This window comes from Moschus berezovskii, chromosome 10 (genome assembly GCF_049115385.1).
Source record: "Moschus berezovskii isolate FMDL1 chromosome 10, NW_MosBer_1.0, whole genome shotgun sequence".
Lineage (NCBI taxonomy): Eukaryota > Metazoa > Chordata > Mammalia > Artiodactyla > Moschidae > Moschus > Moschus berezovskii.
The window spans coordinates 69010746-69028045 of record NC_142469.1 but is presented as its reverse complement, the minus strand read 5'-3'; the positions used below and the strand labels follow the sequence as shown (position 1 = coordinate 69028045).

Here is a 17300-nt window from a genome sequence, read left to right as displayed (position 1 = left end):
AAGACAGATTACAACTGTTGTTGGTGGCATGGTCTGTGGGCTACATAATGCACAACCTTTGTTACACATGAATTGTAACGAGACATTTTAGATTAAAGGAGGGAAGGCCATAGAAGACGTGACAATCAGTTTTTGTAAAAATTACATTTTCACGCACTGACTTTTCGTTTAAAAAAATCCCACTGGAGAAGAATGATTTCTGAGCTATCTTTACCAGGCAAGGTTGCAAATCCTATTCTAAAATTGTCAGAACAAGTTTTATTTCACAGAATAATCATGCCCAGTGCGGCCAAGTAATGATATCAATGACAGCCAAGTAACACCACAAAGTCACTTCATTTTTATTCTGGAGAAATGCACATGTGTTAGCATATTAAATCCAAAAAAGTGGAAAGTAAAAGCAATAGTCTTCAAGCAATAATAAACTTTTTTTTTAACATTTTTTTACACTAACATAACAGCATAGTACCCTGTTACTATCTATCCTAGAGGGAGATGTACCAGCAAATTGTAGGCAAACTATGACCCTTGTGAATTCCTGCTTGTAGAAAGGTCCAACAATATGGAAATTTACAAAATCGTTCAGTGTTCTATGGTTTAAGATAAGTGTTCAGAAATTATCAGGTGGGTAATTTCTGGGTCCTGCTCCCCATCCACGTGGGACCTCCCTCCCTCATGACTACAGTGCCCCTTGCAGATGTCTGCTAGTTCAGGCTCAAGTGGACTATCCCCCAGGAATATTTGTATTTAAGTTACCTTGCTGGGCATGCATGCTCAGCCGTGTCCAACTCTTTACAACCCTATGGACTGTAGCCTGCCAGGTTCCTCTGTCCATGGGATTCTCCAGACAAGAATACTGGAATGGGTTGCCATTTCTTTTTCCAGGGGGTCTTCCCCAACCAGGGATCAAACCCAGGTCTCCTGCGTTGGCAGATGGATTCTTTATCGTCAGAGCCACCTGGGAAGTTGGAGACCAATAAATCATGGCTTTCTTCCCTTTCTGCTAGTCCACTTCTATCCAGAGACACCTATACTGCAAAGTGTCCTGGAGTGAACCTTCTCACCGAATGTGCTCCTGTGTGCCCCTGGCTCAGCTGCTACTCCACCCTCATCACGGTCTTTCTCCACAGAGACTGAGCAGAGCTGAGTGAGGGGAGCCTTGGCTGCAACTTGGGAAAGATTGCCAGTGCCTCCATGGTTGCTTGGAGGCCGTCACATTTGTCAGAAGTGTCACTTTTTGTTTTCCAGTTGATAGATCTAAGTGCTTAGAAGAATGTTGTTGGATTTCTTCAAACTAATTTGCAGTTAACTATTCAAACACAACTCATGTAGCCTCATGAACCCTACAACCAAACAATGAGACCTCTGTCTAGTATATACTACTGAGCATGAAAATTTTTAAGAATTCCTCCCAAATGACATTAAAGTTGACACACTTTGTTTTCCAAGGAAGCCTAGGTCTTGCTTAAGGGAGAGGCAGGTTTTGCTTTGTTTAAGCCTTTTGTTGTGTCACAGAGTAACTGTTTCATCTCCCTGGGCTATGCTTGTGTCTGAAGAGTGCTTCTGGAGCAGGGGAGGGGCCCCTATCTCAGCACATGTAACATACCTGAGGTTATGGCATTCACACATGGAGGACTTGAGTCTTTTAGAGTATTTTTGGAGGCAGCACTTAATAAAACACTTGAGGACCAAAAAGCTCAGTTCAGTGACATTCAACACAATGCACAGGCATGAAGTCACAACCAGGAAGAGGATGAAAATCGTTTTCTCCGTGGGTTTGGAGACAAAGCAATCCACAGTATTGGGGCAGGGCTTCAGATCACACTTCAAAAGGTAGGGAACACGAAAGCCATCATATAGCTTGTAAAATAAAACCAGGAAGCCAATTTCAAAACCGGTTTTAACCATGAGGCTGATAAGGTAAGTGTACCACAGGCCCCCACCCATGGTGCCTGGGCTAACATAGAGTTTCTTCCTGTGCCTTTTCTCTCTACCCTCACGATAGGCTACATGTAGAACCACCAGCAGTGAAGGCGTGGAGACCATGATTAGTTGTAAGGCCCAAAGTCTGACCTGGGAGATGGGGAAGAAGTAGTCAAAACACACATTTTCACAACCGGGCTGTCTAACGTTGCACTCAAACTCTTTCTGCTCTTCTTTCCACACGTGTTCTGCCGCCACTATGTAGACCAGCAAACGGAAGATGAACACAACAGCCAGCCAGATCCGCCCAATCCCAGTGGAGTATTTATTTACTCCACTCAAGAGGTCTCTGAGGAACGTCCAACTCATGGCTGAGGTTCCAAAGCAAGATTCTGCAAAAGAAAACAATTTCCTCATGATTCATTTATCTCTATTTCATTGATCGTTTCTGCTGCCTTACCTGTCAGTTATGGAATTTACATTTTACATTATTACAACCCTGGATATTGAGGGCTCTCTAAGAATCCCATAGGATATGCTCGCTTTCATACAAGGAGATGACACAGCTGGTCTACAGGACATAAATGATGATTTGGAATTTGTTTGGTCATCCAGACTACCCCATCTCCAAACAAATCCTTCTAATTTATGGCTTCTGTCTCAGGGTGGTTGGGCTCTGTGGCTGAGCTGGAAAGAATTAGATGTGACCCCCTAGATGACCTGGATACCTTCAGATAACCCTCACATGCCATCTTCTCTCTCTCTTTTTATAATATTCTTTTTTTCTTTTTGGAAGTACTGTAGATTTGGGCTTCCCTGCTGGCTCAGACAGTAAAGAATCTGCCTGCAATGCAGGAGACCTGGGTTCGATCCCTGGGTTGGGAAGATTCCCTGGAGCGGGGCATGGCGATCCACTCCAGTATTCTTGCCTGGAGAATCCCCAGGAACAGAGGAGCCTGGTGGGCTACAGTCCATGGGGTCGCAAAGACACAACTGAGTGACTAAGCACAGCATACATAGCAGATTTAAAATGTTGCCTTGGTTTCAGGCATTTGGAAAGGTGATTCAGTTATATGTTTTTTTCAGGTTATTTTCCATTGTATGTTATTACAAGACACTGAGTAGAGTTCCCTGTGCTGTGCAGTCAGCCCTCGTTACTCATCTGTTTCACGTTTAGCTGTGTGTACCTGTTAATCCCCAACTCCCAATGTATCCCTCCCCTCCTAATACCCTGTCCACGCTGCTCAATTCTCTTGCTCCCCTGTCCGCCTCTTCGCTCTCTTCCCTGTAAAAGCCGGCGGGAAGCTGTCATCTCGGTGACATGGTCTTTTTTGCACTCTCTGCCTCCATTTTCTTGTAGAACTGAGCTCTGGTCTGGGCCCTGATTTGTTTGTTGGGCCCACAGTGTGCTCAGCACTCTCTGCTTAGCAGTCTTTTGAGTTGGTCTCTCACAGTTACCCTGGAAAGGTGGGGTTTTGTTTGTTTGTGGTGGTGGTAGTAGTGTTTTTCCAGATGAGAAAGCAGACTCTGAAAAATAAAGTCATCTCCCAAGCTCACAAAATAAGAGGCAGAGCAGGGTTCCAATCCAGTTTCCATTACTCTAAGATGGATTTCCTCAATATGGTCACCACTGACATTTGGGGCTGGGTAATTCTTTGTTCCAGCAGCTGTCCTGTGCTTGTAGACTGTTTGGCTGCATCCTTGGCCTCTACCAGCTGTGTATCAGTAGCATCACCTCCCTCCCCATTTGCGATGACCAGAAATGTCTCCAGACATTTCCAGATGTACACTAGGGACAGAAAAATCTCTCCAGTTGAAAACCATTACTCTTGGGACTTCCTTGGAAGTCCAGCGGTTAAGACTCAGTGCTTCCACTGTTGAGGGCATGGGTTCAATCCCTGGTTGAAGAACTAAGATTCTGCATGTCACACGGTGCACAAAAAAAAAAAAAAAAACACCAATAAACCATTGGTCTTAACTCTCTACCACAATCAAAATATATGGACTGAAGCTCCAGGTCTGCTACTAAGATACTCTGTTATTTCTCAGATGAAAACCTTGCCACTTCAGGTTCTATCTCCAATTACAAAGATGAATTACTTCTTGCTTTCTCTGTAGACTCAGCCAAAGGAGTATCATGGAAATGATGACGTAAGGGAAACCAGGGGGTTAAGAAAATGGGGATGTTGTGGCAACAACATTCCTATCAGAGCACATCACATGGTCTCTTCCAGAGGGAACAATATGTAACGAGCCCTTGTGCTAGAGTCCCAGGAGATGTATGAAAGTTAAGAGGTGTTTTCAGAAAAAACAAAGACACAGGTACACTGTGCCCTATTCAGTAGGGAATAAAATACTTCAATGTCCTTGGCTTCAGAACACAAACAAAATTGCATTAAATAAAAAGGATTCTCAAATCCACCTGAAAGGTTAACATCTCCATGAATTATTAAAACAAAGCCTCAGAGATTAAAAAGGGGAAAGGGGGATATTATGTTTCCTATGACATGTGTCACTGGGCATTTGTCCATATTGCTCAGGAGGATGTTTATGTAATGTTGCAAAACATTTAAAAGTAGCCTGTTGGACGTTTTGGAGAAGGGATAAAGGTTAAGAGATTATCTTCCTGTTTTTCCAAAAGAAAAGTAGTAAGAAAGTGACCAGTGTTTAAATAGGATCAGAAGACTGATGCCATCAAAAGTGCTGGGATTATGAATTTCATCTTACTAATGTCCATCCTATTTTGAATCTCTCTGCTGGTAGAAAGGCAAGTTTTCTCAGGAGGGAGGGGTGTTCTAACACCCACTTTAAATGGGGGTGGTTTTGCACTGTGGATAAGAGCCTGGGCACAGTGTTGGACCCCTTGGGTTCAAGTCCAAGTTCATCTCTGATGCTGACAGTACTTCCCTCATGGGGTTGGAAATAGAGACTGACACACGTTAGGTACTCAGTCAGCATTATCATTATAATTTTTAGTGTTGCCATTGAAAACTTTTTATTGATGTCAAAGTGAAGTCTTTCCAATTGCAAGGTAAATGCATTTTTTCCCTTCTAGCTCTGTTCCTATGAATGTGGGTAATAGGAATCTCCCAATAGCCCTTTTGAGCATTTGAAAGCTGTGAAGTCATCAGCTCAACATTTTAACCTCTTAACAATGTATATCATCTCCTTAATTTTAAAAAGGGTCTTTAATTTATCCCTTTTCTTAAATCACTAAGTATTTCTCCCAATTTTTGAAGTTTCCATTTATCATTTCTAATGTACAAATTATCCTGTGACTTTCTCCCTTCCCTTAAGAAGCAGCAGTTTACTTCACAGGAATTTAGTCTGGAAAACTCCAATATTTTTTAAAAGTAAAATGTTCAGTATTCTAATATAAGGAATAATTTTGGAAATTAGAAATTTCCCCCAAACATTTGATCTCAATTAAAAGTAAGAGTGGGAAAAAAAGTGCAAGAACAATCAGATTTCCACATGTAAAAGAATGAAGTTGGATCACTTCCTCACACCAATAAAAAAATTAACTCAAAATGGATTGATGGCCTAAATATAAGAGCTAAAACCAAAAAAAAAAAAAAAAAGAGCTAAAACCGTGCATACATGTGTGTTAAGTCATTTCAGTTGTGTCCAACTCTTTGTGACCCTATGGACTGTAGCTCTCCATGCTCCTCTGTCCATGGGAATTCTCCAGGCAAGAATACTGGAGTGGGTTGCCAAAACCATAAAACTCAAAATCCTCCACCAGCTATTCTAAGGTTCTACTAACTGATTCATCCAGACAAAAGGATTAACCTGTTTTTATTTTTAATCTTTACTATGTCAATAGGATTTCCAGTATCACCAAACCATTTTAGATTTTTATTCCTTCCCTCCTCACACACTGGACTTATTGAAAGTGTGCTTTCTATTTTTAACAATACATTGAGGTCACTGAGTAAAATTTTTCAGTTGCTATCTGTTTGTTTCAGCTAAGTACCATAAAGAAGTTTCCACCATAATGACCTTCTGGAGTTAGGAAAACTACCACAAGACCAACAGCTTTGGTGGGTCATTAACTTCCGACTATGGTCTTTATTTCTTGTGATGAAATGATGTGCCTTTACTTGGCTAATCCCTTCCTGATGTGTGTCAGCATTATTCAATGTCTTCTAAATTAGTCATTTTTAATAAATATGTCTATTAACATTGAATTTTTTAAAATTTTATTTATTCCATTACTGTAGTACTTAACTGATTATAAAAAAGATAACAGTAATTTCTTACAAAATCCTAAATCTGTCTTTTTTAAAAAATAAAAAAATGAGAAGAGATTAAAAGAAAAAGAAAAATTAATGGAATCACAACCCTCCATAAAACATGACATCCTGGAGTGAGGGTACAGCCAGGATAAATTAAGTAACTCAGAATTTGGAGACAAATACCTCCTTTGAGTGTGAAATGAGTAAAAATCATTGTGGAAAAGAATTAGCTCTTTGTAGAAGAAACCCACACCAGAGATATCATCTGTCCTGTACTCCTGGGATAAGCTGGAAAGTGCTAGAATGTTGGTAGATACAAGGAGTAGGGACATGCAGGACTTCAAACACCAAGGTAAGAATTGGGAGTTTCATAGCAACCAGAGGGTACCTGAGTAAAGTGGGAAGTAAAGGAAGAGACGGAAGACATCGATCGTGTGGTCCTGTGACTGGCACCATGATGCAGAAGCAAAGATGCACAAGGGAGTAGAGCTCTGTGTGATGGGTGAGCAGAAATGACCTAAAACGACATGCACCTGCTCAGTGTCTGCACGGCTCTCTACATAGGGAGAACACTGAAATGTGTGGACACTACTCTTCTGCAACCGAGGATACTGGATTTTCTGAGACAACCCCCACTGCAAACATGCTGAGCTGTTGTCAGAGCTACTGAGAACATGTGCAAGTCTTAGGTTCAAAAAATGAGTTCCATTAACCACCTGGCGGAGCAAGGAGGGCTAATACATCTGGTGTCTCTACATCCTGGATAAATGTCCATCACAATCATTTGCGTCTCACTGCTCCAAGTGACCTTCTGAGTAATCATGTCCTTGCCAAGACTCCTTAAGCTGTCCAAAGGAGTTTTCCTGAGATTAGATACAAGAGTTCCAGTCCCTGGGGAGGCAATTTATAAATCAGCCCTCCCAGGGCTTGGTTAATATGGATGAGTCCCTTAAAGATGACTCCGCTTGGGGTGAACTAACTATACACCAGAACTTCTGAACATTTGGCCTGAATACCAGCCTTCCCGTCCTTCTCTTATTGCAGGATGAGCCTTTGCCATGCCAGCAGCTTCCCACACAGGAGGCTTCTTGTGTGGTTCAGGCATCAGCAAGCCAAGTGCCCTCTCAGGGCTCCAGATGGCACTGTTCAAGAAACCCTGGTACTGCTGGAAGCCAGGGACCCGCTCCGACTTTCCCCTCTCAGTAATAATAACACCTTGGATAGTATTATCCTGGGATAGGGCTTGACTATTTCCAAAACATCTCACGGCATCTCTTCTGGCCCCCGCCCCATCCTCTGTAGTTGGCAGTGTACAGTAGGACCCTCAGTGCAGTGATAAAGAAACTGAAACAGAGGGAAGAGGCTTGTCTACTGCTCCCAACAATCAGGTGGAAATCCAGCAGCAGAAATTAGATCCTGCAGGACGGGTCTCCAGTTCCCCCTGTAGCTGGTTTCTGTCCTACTTTGCACACAAATCATTTGACCCTTAAAGAAAAGCTTCCTCTCAAGGGCCTCTTTCCACCTCTGAGGCCCATAGGACCTCCTGACATGTATGAACTCTCTAACCTCTTGTTTGAATATAAAGCATTTTCATTTTTAGAGATGCCTGCTTGGAAAAATCCCCCAGATTTTCTCAGCTCAAGATCTGTGGCCCGTGAAGGCCTGTTGTTAGATTCACAAGGGTGTGTGAGAAGTGTATGAATGTGTGTACTTTTGGTCTAGGATCTTTAAACAAACAGAAGCAATGCTGGACAACCAGCTCATAACACAGGCTGCCCCAAGATTTCAGCACTCATATATACCAGTGTTTGGCAGACTACAAAGCCTTCTGGTCAAATCCAGTCCACCACCTGTTTCGTAAATAAAGTTTTGGGACACAGTCATGCCCATTCATTTACTATTGTTGTTGGGCGCTTTAATGTCAAAACAGCACACTTGAGTGGTTGCAACCGAGATATAACAGCTCTCAAAGCCTAAAATATTAACTCTCAGGCCTTTTGCAGCAAATGTTTGTTGACCTCTGATATTTAAAGTGTGTTTTAAAGCATCTTGGAACAAAGTTGCAGAACTTTAATCATCTAGGCCTGTGAGCAACAGCGCAGGATGGGTTGTGCTCAATGGAAGGCCACAGAAAGCCGCGGGGAGGGCAGCCAGAACCAAGGTGCTGGTCGCTGGAACAGGGGCCAGCGGTGGGAGAAGCAGCCAGGACTGAGCTGCCAACGTTAGGCAGGCCCATCGCAAGGACTCTGCAGTCAGGATCTCATTCTCTCAATGAGTAGCAATTTCATTTCAGGCAAAGTGATGCCTTTTGTCCACTAAACTTTAATTAACTTTATTGGTTTTGTAATGTTTGATTTTCCTTTGGTAAATATAGCTGCATGAAACTCGTAAGTCCAGGGACTTCCCTGATGATCCAGTGGCTAAGATTCTGTGCTCCCAGTGCAGCAGGCTTGGGTTCAACCCCTGGTCAGGGAACTAAGACCTGGTGCGGCCATATAAATATATATAGTTTAAAGTTGTAAGTCTAAAGATTAGCCTGCAGGTGTAAAATTATTTAACACCTAATTTTACTTTTTGTACCTATCGATCACAGTATACTAAAAACGTGTCAATAGTGAGGGTCCACGAGCAGCACTGAGGCGAACTGAACCCACCCAGGCTGACACGTGTCCATACACAGCACTTGTCTGGTATTTCACTTTCCTATATGAATAAAAGTGTTGACATTTTTAGAGGATCCCCTCATAGGAACAGTGAAAAGGTTGGCTTCAGGCCACATAGAAAAGGCCACTGAAATGTCCTGGGCTGTGCCTCTGTGCCCCCATTACCCCACTTACATCAGCCAATGTCCCATTTTCAGGCCAGGCTTCTGCCCTGGCCAGAGCCTCCCAAAACTCTTGTCTCCTCCACATTCCAAATGGGCAACTTTACTAAGAAGCAGCTCATCCAGAAAGGGCATCTGAGATGCACACAAAGCTGCAAAGCAGCTTGTCTAGGTTTGTAATACAGTGATTAGGATTCCTTCCTAAAGGAAAAGAGGGAATGACTACTCAATTACAATAAGTAGCTTATCTTCCCATTAAATAAACAAATCTTACCATAGGAGAAATAAGCTTAACTTACCTCTTGACACAGATGTGAAGATTAAGAAGAAATCCAGTCCGTTGCTCATTCAATTTAAAAACCATGAGTTGATTATATTATTTCCCTGAGAGGGAATGGTGTTTTAAGCTGAGGAAAATGGAGTCTAGTGGTTTCCAAGGTAGTGTAAGCTGAACAGGTGTAACCTGATCATTTGTTTTGGCTCATAACTTTGATGAGAATTCTTGTGTCTCTGCTGTTTACAGTAAATGTTAAAAGAGAACTGAAACTGAAAAACGAATTCAAAGCTGTTCACGTACACACAGTTTATTGAATATGCCTTTTTCATCATCTACACAAAGAAGCTGGGACAATAGGAGAGGGTGTTTCATCTCTTTAAATGATTTCCCAAGGTTATTTATCAGAAGACATTGACAGGGAAAAAAAAACTAGGCAAAAGAATAAGTCAATCTATCTTTAATGAGTTTATTTTAACTTCACATCATGGGTTCTAATCTTAGAAATCCAAAAAGTTAAAAGGCATAGTAAAAATCACTTTTCTAAACCCAGGGAGCATTGATAATAGACATTTTCTATGTATATAAATAGATGAAAGAGAAAGTACTTTATCTTTTTATGGAGCCATTTCTAGGCATGAGTTCAGCTAAAATTAAAGATGTGCAGAAGTGAAGATGAAATCCCTCTCTCTTCAAATAAGAATAGTTTAGAAACAGCATTTTCACAGTTAGAAATGATATTAGATGTCATGAAACTGAATGCCTTCATTTTAGAGATGAGAAAAACAGAACCACAGCGAGCAGCTTGCCGCAGGTCCCAGAGCCAGGGTATAAAGTGTAGAGAAGAGCTAGGCAGGAAACCCAGGTCCTAGACTTCGCACTGTGATAGCCACTTCTGCAGACCATGTGGATTTCAATTCTCTCTTAACTGCTCTTAACATGCATGCTCTGTAAAATTATTCCATATGTTCACATATTTAATCCATAATTAGAAGTGCAGTTTACTTTGAAAAAGCATTGATTTACACTATGAATTGTATTACTGGATAAACATTTTCCATACCTAACGGAGCAAATCTTGTTTGATTTGGTTTTGTTTTTACAGAGAGATCCTAGGATCCCACAATAGTGACTCAAAGGTTTGTGTGTGCTCAGTTGCTTCAGTCGTGTCTGTCTGTTTGCAACCCCCAGGCTCTTCTGCCCATGGTTACCATCATGACAAGATCCCAAAGCTTGTTGCTGGATTTGATCATTCCTTTTAGTTTCCACTCCTTTGCTTATAATGAGCACTTATCAAACTTCACCCTTGGCCTTAAAACATTACCTGAAGATACCTGCTGTCAGGAATGGTTGGACTGATGTGGTGTGTTGTTAGGGTAACCTTCAGGGTGGCCTTGCTGAAAGCTCCAGCACTAATGATTTGGAAGATCCCAGCCTTCAGATAATGTTAGCACTAACCCAAACAAAGGTGGCTCAGAGGTTAACACGTCTGCCTCCAATGTGGGAGACCCGGGTTCGATCCCTGGGTCAGGAAGATTCCCTGGAGAAGGAAATGGTAACCCACTCCAGTATTCTTGCCTGGAGAATCCCATGGATGGAGAAGCCTGGTAGGCTACAGTCCACGGGGTCGCAAAGAGTCGGACACGACTGAGCGACTGAACAGAACAGAACCCAAACAAAGGTAGCATTTGATGATCTAGCATGGCAGAGGTGTAATTTTCTAGGCAAAGGTCCCTGTACTCAGGGGTCATGTAACATAAGCTAGGGGAGGCAGAAATTGCTGGGGCAGGGGGCCATCAGGAGAGGTTGTATAGAAGAGTATATGGGTTTGTTCTACTGAACCTGACACTTTTTTAATCACACTCATGTTTTCTTTCATGTTTTTGCCAAAGAGATTTAATTCTCCCACCCTCCTTTTTTGTTGTTGTTTAGAAGTAACAAACATAATAAGAACTGGAAAAGGAGTGGCATGTTGTAGGAAAAATAACATTTTAGAGTCAGAAATTTAAGGTGGGGAGAAGTAAGAGAAGAGCCAGAGCTGGAAAGAGAATGGAATGAATGCTGTTTGCCTGATTCTCTGTTTTCTCTTCAGTGTGAAAATGTGACATCCCTGCAGGATGTCAGCAGGAGCAGAGCCCAGAACAGAATAAGCCAGAGCCGTCGAGTGTCCAGTGTGTCCCCCTGGAGGAGCTGCACAGGGGTCGGGGCTGCAGGAAGACCTGCTTGGGTATCACCGTGTTAAGAAAGAGCACAGAGGTGTGTTGGATGCAGAGCCGTATGACAACCCAGACCTAAGTGTTGACGTCACAGCTGGTGGTGGTGATGGAGGTCTAAGCTCTCCTGTGTGTCGGGAACCCTCATGCAGAGTGCTGTGCTTTGAACTCAACCTTGTTTCCCAGCATAGTGTCTCTTCCAAGGGAGGTCAGGAGCCCTTCCTGCTCATTTTAGACACAACTGGAGCACTGCATTTTTTTCTGACCTCAGTAAGATCTTCAGTGAACTCAAGTAGGTCTCAAAGACAGTGACCAGAGTGGAGAGGGTGTCTCTAAACAAATCTTAAAAAGATGGATTGAAGGTGTTTATTTAGCCTAGAGAGGCAAAGTTCAAGGGAGTTACTTATCAGAATTTGTGTCAATTCTCTATTAAGAATTTTTTTTTTTTTTGCAGAGGTAGACATAGACCTGAGTTCAGTTATTCAAAGGTTGGAATTCCGGACCTGTTTTTCAAACTTCGTGAACTTACTCAAAGTGCTTGAATTCTCTGAGCCTCAGTTTCTGTGTTTGCAAAATGGGAAAGGCATTCCCTTCTTTGGTTTCCTTACAGTGCTTAATAAAATAATTACTCCTCAATAAATAGTAGCTGTTGTTATCTTTGTCCACTGAAAACAATGCTGACCTTAGAGTTGTGAGATTTCCTGTCACGAAAAATAGGACCAGCTGATTCATGCTTTTGTACGGCAGAAACCAATACAGCATCGTAAAGCATTCATACTCCAATTAAAAAATAAATTTAAGAAATGGGACCAGAAATAGAGAAATATGCAGAGACTTGAAAAGCAAAAAAAGTATGTTTTGCCCTGGGCAGCAAACCACATATGGGGAGAACGTGCCTTCACGTCTCAGAACAATTGCTCTCCAGTACAATCTGTGAACACAAGGTACTTACATGAAAGAGTACCTGTCTCTTTCTTTTTTCCCCCCTTTATTAAAAAAAATGTTTATTGGAATATAGTTGATTTAGTTTTGTGTTACTTTCTGCTGTGCAGCAAAGTGAATCAGTTATATATACATATATCCACCCTTTTTTAGATTCTTTCCCATAGAGATCATAACAGAATAATGAGTTCCTTGTGCTATACAGTAGATCCTTATTAGTTATCTATATTATTTAGAAAACTCAGCAGTGGCCACAGGACTGGAAAAGGTCAGTCTTCATTCCAATCCCAAAGAAAGGCAATGCCAAAGAATGCTTAAACTACCGCATAATTGCACTCATCTCACATGCTAGTAAAGTCATGCTCAAATTTTTATATATAATAGTGTGTATATGTTAATTGCAGTCTCCCAATTTATCCCTGTCCCCGTCCCTCCTGGTAAACATAAGATTATTTTCTATGTCTGTAACTCTGTTTCTGTTTTGTAAATAAGTTCATTTGTACCATTTTTTAAGATTTCACATGTAGGTGATATCATGCGATATTTGTCCTTCTCTGACTCGCTTCACACAGTATGACAGTCTCTAGGTCCATCCATGTTGCTGCAAATGGCATTATTTCATTCTTTTTTTATTGTATATGTGTACCACCTCTTCTTTATCCATTACTCTGTCAATGGACATTTGGGTTGTTTCCATGTCCTGGCTATTGAAAATAGTGCTGCAATGAATACTAGGGTGCTATGTGTCTTTTCAAATTATGGTTTTCTCCAGGTATATACCCAGGAGTGGGCTTGCTGGATCATATGGTAGCTCTACTTCTAGTTTTTTTGGTGGGGGGAAATATGCTATTTTATTAACATTTAAATTTCACCAACAATGAATTCAAGTATCTGCTAGCCATATGCTCAGATTTTTTAAATAAAGATAAAATGGACGTACAGCTTTAAGGGTGCAATGTATTTAACATTGCACAATGTACCCAACAATCAGACAATCTATACAGTTAGGAGCAAAAGTTTAGGGACAAACCCTGAAATTGGAGGAAAAACACGCCACTCAGGACTAAACAGAAGTCCTTGGTTGCTGACAGAATCTCCACTTGACTTCAGACTTGAGACAAACTGAGGGAGTCTATGTACAAAAAACCACTGTATTCAGACCAAACAGCAACAGGACAGATTAGCCAGAGCCAGTTTGGATTGTGGGGGCCAGTCTAAAGTGAGAAGGGTCAGCTGGATGCTGGAAATGTTGCAACTGAAATGCAGGATCTGTAGATTTAGAGCAGCCATCTTCTAAGAATCACTGATTTCCAAGCAAGTTCACAAGATGCTTTTCCCAAACAGGTTATTTTCAGTTTTTTAAGGAACCTCCATACTGTTCTCCATTGTGGCTGCACCAATTTATATTCCTACCAACAGTGTAAGAGGATTCTTTTCTCTCCACACCCTCTCCAGCTTTTATCATTTGTAGATTTTTTGATGATGGTCATTCTGCCTGGTGTGAGGTGATACTTCATTGTAGTTTTGATTTGCATTTCGGTAATAATTAGTGATATTGAACATCTTTTCATGTGTTTGTTGGCCATCTGCATGTCTTCTTTGGAGAAATGTCTATTTAGATCTTCTGCTCATTTTTCGATTGTATTTTTTGTTTGTTTGTTATTGAGCTGCATGAGCTGTTTGTATATTTGGGAGATTTATCCCCTGTCCATCTCTTTGCAAATATTTTCTTCCATTCTATAGTTTTGTTTTGTTTTTTCATTTTGTTTATGGCTTCTCTTGCTGGACAAAAGCTTTTGGGTTTAATTAGGTCCCATTTGTTCATTTTTACTATTTTTATTACTTTAAGAGGTGGGTCAAAAAAAATATTGCTGCAATTTATGTCAGAGAGTGTTCTGCCTATGTTTTCCTCTAAGAATTCTATAGTATGCAGCCTTACATTTAGGTCTTTAATGCATTCTGAGTGCAATGCAGGAGACCCGGGTTCGATTCCTGGGTCAGGAAGATCCCCTGGAGAAGGAAATGGCAACCCACTCCAGTGTTCTTGCCTGGAGGATCCCATGGACAGAGGAGCCTGGCAGGCAACAATCTATGCAGTTGCAAGAGTCGGACAGGACTTAGGGACTAAAGAGAGAGAGAGAGATGTGTATGTTAATCCCATACTCCTAATTTATCCCTCCGCTCCCTATATATTTCTCAGTAATGGTTGATGAGAGCAGTATAGCGCTTCCCAGGTTTCAGGTTCTGGTAAGAATGAGTCAAAGGGCTCTGTATCCTGAGCTGCTGCCTCTTATTCTGGTGCCATTGGTGATTCATTCAACTTCTGACTGATGTAGGAAAGGACTGAGGAAAAATGCCTCATGGATACAGAATATCTGGGGAGTTGGAAAAGTCACATTTCTGTATCTAAAGTGAATTTTCAGCAGTTTTCAAATGAAAATATGAGCATGATTTCCTGATTGTGTATTAGTTGCTCAGTCATGTCCGACTCTTTGTGACCCCACAGACTAGCCCACCAGGCTCCTCTGTCCATGGGATTCTCCAGGCAAAAATAGTAGAGTAGGTAGCCATGCCCTCCTCCAGGGGGTCTTCCTGACACAGGAGTCAAACTTGGGTCTTCTGCATTGCAGGCAGATTCTTTACCATCTTAGCCACCAGGGAAGCCCTTTCCTGATTGTAACTCCTCCTAAATCAGCCCTTTCTGGATCCAGTGGCACAATGGGCTTGCCCCACACCAGGCAGTCATCAGCAGAGACACAGCTCAGAAATCACATCTCTCCCTAGGTCACTGAAAGCACTCACATTTTCAATATTTGCACTTAAAGCATCAGGTATCTTCTAAGCATTTTCCATAGCCAGGAGATATTGCTTTCTTGTTTGAGATACTGTTTTTCCTAAGTAAAAAGAAGTCACATATTCCTCAGGCACCAGGCTTTCAAAATTTTCTGGGTTTGAGTGGACTCTAAGTCAATCATTGCATATTCCTCTAGCTCTGATTGAGTTTTCTTTATATATATATATATATAGTCTGTGTTGGGTCTTAGTTGCAGCAGGTGGGATCTTCAATCTTCACTGTGGCATGCTGTATCTAGTTCCCTGACCAGGGATCGAACCTAGGCCTCCTGTATTAGGAGTCGGGAGCCTTAGCCACTGGACCACCAGGGAAGTCCCTCTACTTGATTTTTCTAGTTGTCAAATCTACAGTTATAAGGCCCTATTTTACACACCTCTATTTAAGAAAACAAGTATGCAGTTTCAGAAAACATTTAGACCCAACTGGATATGTTCAAAGTACACATCGTGGAACAGATATTACACTTGTATGCCCAATAAACCTACGTTTTCATTTCTCTCCCTTTATTATTTGAATTTTCTTTAAGAAAAACAATAATATGAATGGCTTTGTGTACATGTAAATGTTAATGCAGATATTGGAGAACAAACTACAGATTTACATATTCTCCACCAATTTGTGTCAAATTGTTCCTAATTTAATCCTTGCATGCCTCCCCACCCTTCCAAAAAATAATACTATTTTGATAGTTAAATTCTAGATGGGAAACACAAGTACAGGCAACAAAATCCCACTGTGTATAGAAAAGTCTGTAGAAATCTGGAAATGTACCCTGGAGATTAATATGAAATATAAATAGATACACACACGAGTAAGTATCCCCCACTCCATGGTGACTGGAATACTCACCGACTATAACTTCATTATGTGCTCAGGAGTCAGCTCCATTAACCAGCAACAATGTGGAAGTATTGGATAACAGTGTCTGACCTGTAATAAGCAGTTGAAACAATTTGAGATTCCCATATGAAAGGGGATCTCAATAGGTTAAAAGTAGGAGCTACTGGTTATATCAATGCAATCGATGGGCAAAAATATTAATACATATATAACTATGGAAGATGAAATAATTGGGTCAAATACTTCCTCCAGTGCCTACACTAAACTTTAACAAAACCACATCCAGATTAAAAATTACCTCAGACTTTTTTGTGTGTGTGATTCAAATGAGAGGCACACACTTGAAATTCCATTCAGGCCTTAAAGCCTGTGGCTTGGCCACTCCATGTGTTGCCAAAACATTTCAACAGATGGTGTTTTGTAAAGTAAACATGAACATAAAACAGCCATACGCTCTTCTAAGTTTTGATGCCTAAGCATGCTTACCTTTTGCTCCCTGTAGAATGCTTTGTTGTTGTTCAGTCACAAAGTCATTCTTTGTGACCCCATGGACTCCAGCATGCCAGGCTTCCCTGTCCTTCACTGTCTCCTGGAATTTACTCAAACTCATGTCCATGGCGGAGAAGGCAATGGCAAGCCACTCCAGTACTCTTGCCTAGAAAATCCCATGGATGGAGGAGCCTGGTGGGCTGCAGTCCATGGGGTCGCTAAGGGTCGGACACGACTGAGCGACTTCACTTTCACTTTTCACTCTCACACATTGGAGGAGGAAATGGCAACCCACTCCAGTGTTCTTGCCTGGAGAATCCCAGGGAAGGGGGAGCCTGGTGGGCTTCCATCTATGGGGTCACACAGAGTCGGACACGACTGAAGTGACTTAGCAGCAGCAGCAGCAGTAACAGCAGCATGTCCATGGAATCAGTGATACCATCCAACCACCTCATCTTCTGTAGCCCCCTTCTCCTCTTGCCTTCAATCTTTCCCAGCCTCAGGGTCTTTTCCAGTGAATCTGCTCTTCATATCAGGTGGCCAAAGTATTGGAGTTTCAGCTTCAGCATCAGTCCTTCCTATGAATATTCAGGGTTGATTTTCATTAGGATTGACTGGTTTGATCTCCTTGCTGTCCAATAGACTCTCAAGAGTCTTCTCCAAGTACCACAGTTCAAAAGCATCAGTTTTTTGGTGCTCAGCC

The 17300-nt window shown here is 41.6% G+C and overlaps 1 protein-coding gene across 2 annotated transcripts; it reads right to left on the bottom strand.

The window, feature by feature from the left end:
- Nucleotides 1-304: 304 nt before the first annotated feature.
- Nucleotides 305-9511, bottom strand: GJB7 (gap junction protein beta 7). 2 transcript variants are annotated; one of them, XM_055433776.2, is made up of 3 exons: nt 9285-9511; nt 6550-6678; nt 305-2315 (listed from the first exon to the last, which is right to left on the bottom strand). In XM_055433776.2, the coding sequence occupies exons 1-3, from the start codon at nt 9331-9333 to the stop codon at nt 1510-1512; spliced, it is 984 nt and encodes a 327-aa protein (XP_055289751.1). In that variant the 5' UTR covers nt 9334-9511; the 3' UTR covers nt 305-1509. The 2 variants fall into 2 exon arrangements, with proteins under 2 accessions (XP_055289751.1, XP_055289752.1); XM_055433777.2 differs by lacking the exon at nt 6550-6678 and having other exon boundaries at nt 9285-9509.
- Between the last annotated feature and the right edge of the window lie 7789 nt (nt 9512-17300).

Coding starts and splice junctions, on each gene's coding strand:
- GJB7 (XM_055433776.2), bottom strand. CDS start 9,333: ATGAGCAACGGACTGGATTTCTTCTTAATCTTCACATCTGTGTCAAGA. Junction 6,679..9,284: donor CTTCACATCTGTGTCAAGAG/GTAAGTTAAGCT, acceptor ATGTCGTTTTAG/GTCATTTCTGCTCACCCATC. Junction 2,316..6,549: donor TTACTTCCCACTTTACTCAG/GTACCCTCTGGT, acceptor TTTCTTTTGCAG/AATCTTGCTTTGGAACCTCA.